The following is an 8,217-nucleotide window of genomic DNA, read 5'->3' on the forward strand; positions in this document are numbered from 1 at the left end:
GCATAAAGGCAAACTCTGTGAGGAATAAAGCATGGTGAAATGTGAGGTCTCCTTGCAGGAGTCACTGAGCTCCTTGAGAGACGCCAGCAGGCTTGCCGGACCTCCCCTCATGCCTCATCGGAGCGCGTCCCATGATCCTCCTTGCTCGCGCGCCAGGGCTGGAGCCACGGCGTCCACATCACCACGGCAACATCCTTGCCTTTGACAGAGTCGCTCCAGTGGGCTCGAAAGCGCAGCAACGCCGCAGAACAATCTGAATCCACCCCACCAATTTTTAATTTCTTCCATTAGAATTCATTATGAAGGGCCACGGGCAATTTGTGTACTCTGTGTTTAAGACTGCCTGCACGATTAATTAAAAATTGGATGCTGGAAAATTAATCTAGGAATTGTTATGCCCCGCGCTATAATGAGCCATCCTGTGGCATAAAAAAGTGGAGGGGTGCCACCGTGTACGATCACCTTCACGACCCCCCACACTGGAAAGCTTACTACACTGCACCTTACTCTGAACAACCAGCAACTCAGCACAAGCACCGCACAAAATGGCCGATCTAGCAACTGATAATGTTTTACATTAGACTACGTATAGACGTCTTTTAGTCTTTTATATAATAGTGTGTACAAAATACAGCAAGAATGTCATCAGTCAACATTCCTTTCTCAAGAAAGTAACCCAAAAGTCTTTGCCTTGCTTTGCCCTTTAAACTACGAAGGTGTAAGAGAACCACACTACACTTGATGTCCTATTTTGGACGGCAGACAAGACTTTTTTTGATTTTGGTTCCGTCCAGTCACACTAATATTGCTGATGCAGCGGCACTGATTCAAACACACACTTCAGAGGTGGAGGTTGGTTTCAAACACACACTTCAGGAGGTGGAGGTTGGTTTCCAAGGACTTCTGACACACAAGAGCTCAGAGCGGGCTCCACCTCGATGCCAAACTACGGTCCAATCAACTCCCACAGCTCAACGCCAAAGCGGAAGATTGACGTAAAGTGAGGGAATGAGAGGGAATGAGAGGCAATTGGTCATTTGTAATGCAGCTCTCTCTGGGGCTAATAGGGCATGAAGGACAGGGCCCACTCTGGCCAACAACAGCAACAGCACAGAGGGGGGAAAATGTTGGCTTCTACTCGGAAATGAAGAAAGGATATTCAGAGTGACCTTGACAAAGTGAGTTGACTCCTGCTGCATCTAGTTCTCCGAGTACTGCGCACACACTCTCTCTCCCTCTCCTTCTCTCTCTCTCTCTCTCTCTCTCTCTCTCTCTCTCTCTCTCTGTCTTACACACACACACACACACACACACACACACACACTTTCTCAGTCACTCATTCACTCAGTCGTGAAGTCCATAGACGAAGAGAACATCTCGCCCCCCTTGGAGGACCAGGCCTCTGTGGAGGCGTGCGGAGCGGGAGAGCTATCTGTGATTTGCGGCTGCCTGACACCCTCCCAGGCCCTGGCTCCCACCAGCCCCACGGCAGCCACTCATGCAGGCACAATTAAGACCTCAGCTGGGCTCTAATGAAGTGTGCTTCTGAGTGTGTGTGTGTGTGTCTGTGAGTGTGTGTGAGTGTGTGTGTGTGTGTGTGTGTGTGTGTGTGTGTGTGTCTGTGAGTGTGTGTGTGTCTGTGAGTGTGTGTGTCTGTGAGTGTGTGTGTCTGTGTGTGTGTGTGTGTGTGTGTGTGTGAGTGTGTGTGTGTGTGTGAGTGTGTGTGTGTGTGTGTGTGTGTGTGTGTGTGTGTGACTGTGAGTGTGTGTGAGTGTGTGTGTGTGTGTGTGTGTGTGTGTGTGTGTGTGTGTGTGTGTGTGTGTGAGTGACGTGAAACACGATGAGTGTTCATGGCAGAGTGAGACGCATCATGGAAAGAGAGAACATGAGCGTGCGCTCAGGCTCCACACCCGGGGGAGAGAGGGGAAGAGACTCCCAACAGCTTCCTCAACAACGCTCCACAACACAGGAGCGACAACAAACAACCCCCCCCCCCCCCCCCCCCCCCCCCCCCCCACCAAACACTAAAAACACACACACACACACGCACACGCACGCACACACACACACCACAACTGCCAACAAGCTGCATTTTTTAAACCCCCCCCCTCCCACACACTACCTCATTGGACACCTCAAAAGAGAGTAGTTATACATTTCAGTGGCCCGGAGTCAAACATCTCTTTATACGTGTCACTTTTGTGTGCGATGTGTTGGCTGAATTCTCCACCTGAATAAGTGTTTTAACAGCAGGAAGACACCCAAGTCTAGCCGTGTGGCCTATAAAAGAGCCGTAACTCTCCTGATGTGCTGTGCCAGACTTAACAACAAGCCGGCCGCGCTCCCTCTCCTTATTTCTAATCTCTGCCCAGCCGCAACTCATAAGCAGAAGCACAGACCTTAACAAAGGGCTTTAATGGGGGGGGGCCGCAGGTAATGTAAAAAAAACACCGTTAAGACCACTAACGCGTTTGGGGGAGGGGGGAGGAGAGGAGGGGGGGGTCCAGGCCCACAACCACCACAGCACAGATGTGCAATTTACGCGTGGGCGGCGTGGGGGCGCTAACGGCCGCACGGGGACGGCTAACGCTCCACATTTACTTTAAAAGAACCCCGCGGGCACGACCTCTGACCTGGTAATAATCTCCACACATAAAAGAGTGATTGGCTTTTTTTTTTGGTCTTCGCCTTCCCGGTGTTCTCATCGCCGCTCATTAGGAGGCCCAGTTTATATGGCGCTGAGAGGCAGGCAGTTACAGGAGCGCTCCGACACACACACACACACACACACACACACACACACACACTTTCTCAGAAACACACACACACACACACACAAACACACAGAGAGAAAGAAAGCGAGAAGACATTTGTAAAGATCTTAACGGAGACTGCTTCATCAGTGTGAGTTGTAGTGTGAAAACACAGGAGTGGAATGACCAGGAGCGATTGTGAGCTGCACCAATGCTGGTGTTCCAATGTGGAGACTGAAAGAAGAGTGGAGAGTGGAAGAGAGAGACTCTGAACACAACCACTGAAGCCACGCACATGTAAGAGCACAAGAGAGATGGAGAAGACAAGAGAGATCGGCCCCTGAGCTCAGGCTCTCAGACTCTCAGTGTGTGTGTGTGTATGGCTGTGTTTATGCTTGTGTGTGTGTTTACAGTGTGTTTATACGGCTCCCTCCCTCTTTCACCCTCTCACTGAGCATGTGTGTCTGTGTGCGCGTCAGACAGAGACAGAATGTGTGTTTGTGGTGCTAGGCTGTGTGTGTCTGTGTGCGTGTGTGTGTGTGATTGTGGTTCTGGGCTGTTTGAGTGTGTGTGTGTGTGTGTGTGTGTGTGTGTGTGTGTGTGTGTGTGTGTGTGCGTAGGGCAGGGGTGTGAGGCAGCCCCAGCAGCTGCCTGCTGCCATTCACACCTGAGCAGCTTCACATTCTGATCAGAATTAATCTACTCTGGCGTCCCCCGAGACTCCACGGCCCGCGCTATCACTAATGAAGAAATACAACCTTGGCAAGAGAGAAGGGGGCACACACACACACACACACACACACACACACACACACACACACACACACACTGAAGTAGTGTAGGGTGAGTTTGAGCTCCTCGGGGCAAACACACATGAGAGAAACAGGCACGTGAGGGAAGTGAGATTTAACACAGGAGAACGGCAACGCCTGTGGGACCGGAGAGCTCTGTGGTGTGTGTAAGTGTGTGTGTGTGTGTGTGTGTGTGTGTGTGTGTGTGTGTGTGTGTGTGTGTGTCTGTGCACGCATATCACAACTGCTGTAGTTAATGTTGTTGGATGTGCAAACTGTGCTCTGCAAACCTTTATGGACTTTCAGGTGTAGTGTGTCGGCACTAGACGACTACAGTGGACAATATTGAACTGATGAAGCCACTCTGAGGATTAGGAGACTTGAACGCTGTATTTGAGCGCACACTAGAGTGGGTTACACACAGTTATGGTTCAAAAGACAGAGAACTTGTGTTTTTTTTGCTTATCCAAAATGGTGGCATTATATGGGGTGTCCTGCCCTTTGTTTGACAATGCAGTAATTCTATAGTACAGAAGATGGCGGGTTATGATGTTCTAAACTGTCTTGGGAGCTTTGTGGTGTGTCGAGCTACAGCTCATATTGAAGAGCCTCAGGAACACAACCAGGAGATGAATGGAGACCTCTTCAAAACGACACATTTGTGAATGACAGCCCAACACTGCCTTGGACAGACACAAATTGAAACTCACTTGAATCATAAAAACAAAAGAGAGAGAATTGACTCCCAACAGGCTCTGAGCTCCATCCAGTCAGCCAGCAGAGAGCTGAGAGGAGCAGACAGCCATTTTCACTGGCCTCCTAAGTGACAAACTCACACACCTGCTGCGTTCATGTCCGCCCCAGTCTGGCGCACGGCCATCATCAGGAGAAGTGTCTGCTGCTAACGCGGTTACGGCTAACAGCATGAGGCCGCTTCACACTCAAATCACATTCAGGGCCTTTTAAGAAGCCACACAATCAATTCCCAACGCCTCAAATTGAATGGCCAGGAAATTGGAGGCAGTTTATGGAGGGAGTGGGAGAACGCTCTGCTGTGTGGAGAGAGGGTGGCAGGCGGGGGCGGGGGAGGAGGAGACCAGGGTGGGGAGGTTCTGGGACCTTGACCCAGAGGTGAGGGCCACTGCTAGGGGACGAGTGCGGGGCCCCCTCTTAAGCCAATCTGCCTGTTCACTCTGGGTCAGTGCGCGGCACAAATGGGCTGGGTCCCAAATGGCCTGGAGGTAATGGGTTAATCTCTGCCCACTGTTCGAGGCTATCGCCTTCCATTACGGCCAGCTGTGGAGAAGCCAGAGACTGGGCAGACACAATGGCCCTTTGCCTCTCCCTTTACCTTTACTTCCTTCTACTGTAGTCGTGTGTGTGTGTGTGTGTGTGTGTGTGTGTGTGTGTGTGTGTGTTTCAACAGAAACATAACCCTAAGTCTCCAGAATCCACGATGAACACTGATCCTTCACCAGCTTTGAGACGATCTCTCCCCAGAAGACACAGAACAGAAGAGAAGAGGAGAGGAGAGGAGAGGAGAGGAGAGGAGAGGACAGGAGAGGAGAGGAGAGGAGGGGAGAGGAGAGGGGAAAAGAGGAGAGGAGGGGAGAGGAGAGGAGGAGGAGGAGAGGAGGGGAGAGGAGAGGGGAGGAGAGGAGAGGAGAGGAGAGGAGAGGAGGAGGAGAGAGGAGAGGAAAGGGGGAGGGGAGGAGAGGACAAGAGAGGAGAGGGGAAAAGAGGAGAGGAGGGGAGAGGAGAGGGGAAAAGAGGAGAGGAGGGGAGAGGAGAGGAGGAGGAGGAGAGGAGAGGAGGAGGAGAGAGGAGAGGAAAGGGGGAGGGGAGGAGAGGACAGGAGAGGAGAGGAGAGGAGGAGGAGAGAGGAGAGGAAAGGGGGAGGGGAGGAGAGGACAAGAGAGGAGAGGGGAAAAGAGGAGAGGAGGGGACTGTGTGGAGATCCCTGACCAAGCCGCAGGAGCAGCAGCGGAGTGCCATGCCGCAGGGCAACAGGGGAGGGGTGGCCAGGTGGGAGGAAGAGGAGGGAGGAAGCTGGCAGCGGACCAGGCCTCTGGTTCTGGCTCAGGGCGGAGAAGTGTCCTGCCTAGGGGGCGGCCAGGGGCCAAAGGCCCACAGATCCCAGCTCAGTATGCTACAGCACACCACAGCACACCACAGCACGGCACAGACCAGCATGACCCAGCGGAGCGCGGCCCAGTGGGGCCATGCAGTGCACACAGCCTGGAGGTCAAGGACAAAGTCACTTCCACCACTCCTGCCCTCTCCTGAACATGCAGTCCCAAAGCAGAGAGGCTGTTTCCTGTCAGTGCTAGGACAAGCGTTCTCCTCATAAGTGTTGTTGTTTGTACAGTCTCCACCATGACAGCGTCCTACAGATGGTGTGATTTGTCTTTCGCTCATTGTCTTGTCTTCTGTTCCCCTCATCAACGTGTACTCATCCTCAGAGACGGTCCATAACAACGCCGCGGCAACGGGTGCCGGCACACCAGGGAACGCTCCGAACCAGATTACAATTACGACTCGTCTGCGTGGTCCACGGCACCGACGCCGCGCGCCCCCGACGCTAAAACAGCGCTCCTCTCGCAGGGGGTGCACACCGCCCTCCACGCCCAAATAATAATAATAATAAACAACTGATTACAAAAGAGCAAATAAACACAACAACACACTGGACGAATTGCACTCAGCGCCAGCCAAAAAAAAAGCCGGAGCCGCGAACATTACGAGGCCCTGTCAGAGTGCTTTATGATGGGGGGGAATAAATCACGGGGCCCTTTCCTCATTGACGGGCTCCAGGCAGCGTGACTGGCGACTGGTGAGTGGCGGCTGGCGGCTGGCGCGGCCGGCCCCAGAGCCTTCCACTGAGGAATGTAACTTTATGAAAGCATGTCCGTAATTGATTTAACTAGGAGACTGTGAAGGACTTATTACTCTGAAGAGATGAGATTGATGGAATTATGTTGTAGGGGTTGGGGTACTTATTTATTGACCAGGAGAGGGGGGGGGGGGGGGGGGGGGGGGGTAAAGAGAGGGAGGGGGCAAAGAGCAAGTGAGCTGCCGAGAGATAGCACGAGAGAGAGAGAGAGAGAGAGAGAGAGATAGCACGAGAGAGAGAGAGAGAGATAGCACGAGAGAGAGAGAGAGAGAGAGTAAAAGGCGGGGGGGGGGGGGGGACTATAATGGGAGAGGTTGGCCCTTGGCCCCATCTCTGATTTGATAGCTCAGTAATGGAGACAGGGAGAGAGTGCAGGGAGAGAGAGAGTGCAGGGAGGGGGGTGGAGGTGGAGAGGGGTGGAGGTCAGAGTTTGGCTCTGGCCCGTGACCACTGGCTAAGTGCAGGACAGAGACGGAGTACGGAGTACGGAGTACGGAGTAAAATCCCAGGCAGCGGCTCAGGAGAGAGATCAGATGCTGGCTCTGCTGGGCTCTCCTCCATATAAATTGGCCACTAGAACATGAGGATATCTGGAGCCTTCGCTCCACTCTGCTTCAATGAGATCCCATTCCTTCATCGGGACAGTTGATGCGAGTGCCAAGTACACTGGCCAACACAGAGTGGGACCCTTGAGGGATCTCTCCTAGGGAAAGGCTTTCTGTAGAACCCATCGGAGTGGTGCTTGAGCTTCATAGCCATGTTCACTGATGAACATCTCTCCTCAGTCAATACAAAACAACATCTTCTCTATGGAAAAGGTATATATATAAACAGACGTTTATAGAACGCCGTAGTTGAAGCATAAGCCACCTATGGTGCTGTAGTGGCAGACATGGGTTTGTGTAAGAGGGTCGTGTGGTGGATGGTCAGTTGTACTCACAGCTTCTTGGCCTTGAACTCCTCAGCGAACTCCCTCACGCTCCTCAGAGAGGCCAGGTCCAGCAGCATGGCCTCCACTCGAGCCTTATGCTGCACAGGAGACAAAACAAACACACACACACACACACACACACACACACATATGTATGAGAACCACTGTTTCAAACACACACACACTCACACACACATATGTATGAGAACCACTGTTTCAAACAATCACAGGCATAAGCCTACGAGGAGAAATGAGAAAGCATTACAGTTACATTTACTTATTCAGCAGACACTGTATCAGGTCATCTGCAGTCTCAGTGATCACCATACATCACTAAATCATCTAGGAGTGCAGTGTTCCTCAGGAGCAGTGAGTGATTGAGTTGGTTGGTCGAGCGAAGGTTGAGTGCATCGAGTAGTCTATCCTGTACTGACAGTAAACTGTCCTGCCAGCTTTCGGTAAGCCCACAGCCAAAAACCCTGAGCTTCCTCCAGGGAAGCATCTCTTCCTTAAAGGCCAGCGGACACACAGCACATCTGTCCTCTCTCTGCTTCCTCCTCTGTCTGTGAGCGTCGGCTCAGGAGGCCCTGAGTGCCCAGAGGCTTACCTGCAGCCCGAGGTCCGCCCGAGCTGATGGCCATAATGGCACGGAAAAGCCTTACCAGCTAAATTATGTATGAAAAAAAAAAAAGCCCCAACCCACGATAATGGGCCACTCAGCATCAGCTTTTAGGTTTACCTTTGATCATTGCGTAACACAATCAATATTCAGAAAGGCAAATAAATCATGGAGAGAGGCCTGGCCATACAGCCGATGGTCGCAGGTCAATGGCAGCCCTCAGGAGGGCA

The 8,217-nt window shown here is 52.2% G+C and overlaps 1 protein-coding gene across 1 annotated transcript in view; it reads right to left on the reverse strand.

Moving 5' to 3' along the window:
* Nucleotides 1-8,009, reverse strand: part of LOC105895640 (WW domain-containing oxidoreductase) — a 14,947-nt gene extending 6,938 nt beyond the window's left edge. Inside the window, exons 1-2 of the mRNA XM_031564241.2 lie at nucleotides 7,976-8,009; nucleotides 7,378-7,492 (exon numbers count right to left, since the gene is read on the reverse strand). Of these exons, the coding sequence (XP_031420101.2) occupies nucleotides 7,378-7,492; nucleotides 7,976-8,009 (149 nt within the window). The remainder of the gene's footprint in view (nucleotides 1-7,377; nucleotides 7,493-7,975) is intronic.
* Between the last annotated feature and the right edge of the window lie 208 nt (nucleotides 8,010-8,217).

This window comes from Clupea harengus, chromosome 3, assembly GCF_900700415.2.
Source record: "Clupea harengus chromosome 3, Ch_v2.0.2, whole genome shotgun sequence".
NCBI lineage: Eukaryota > Metazoa > Chordata > Actinopteri > Clupeiformes > Clupeidae > Clupea > Clupea harengus.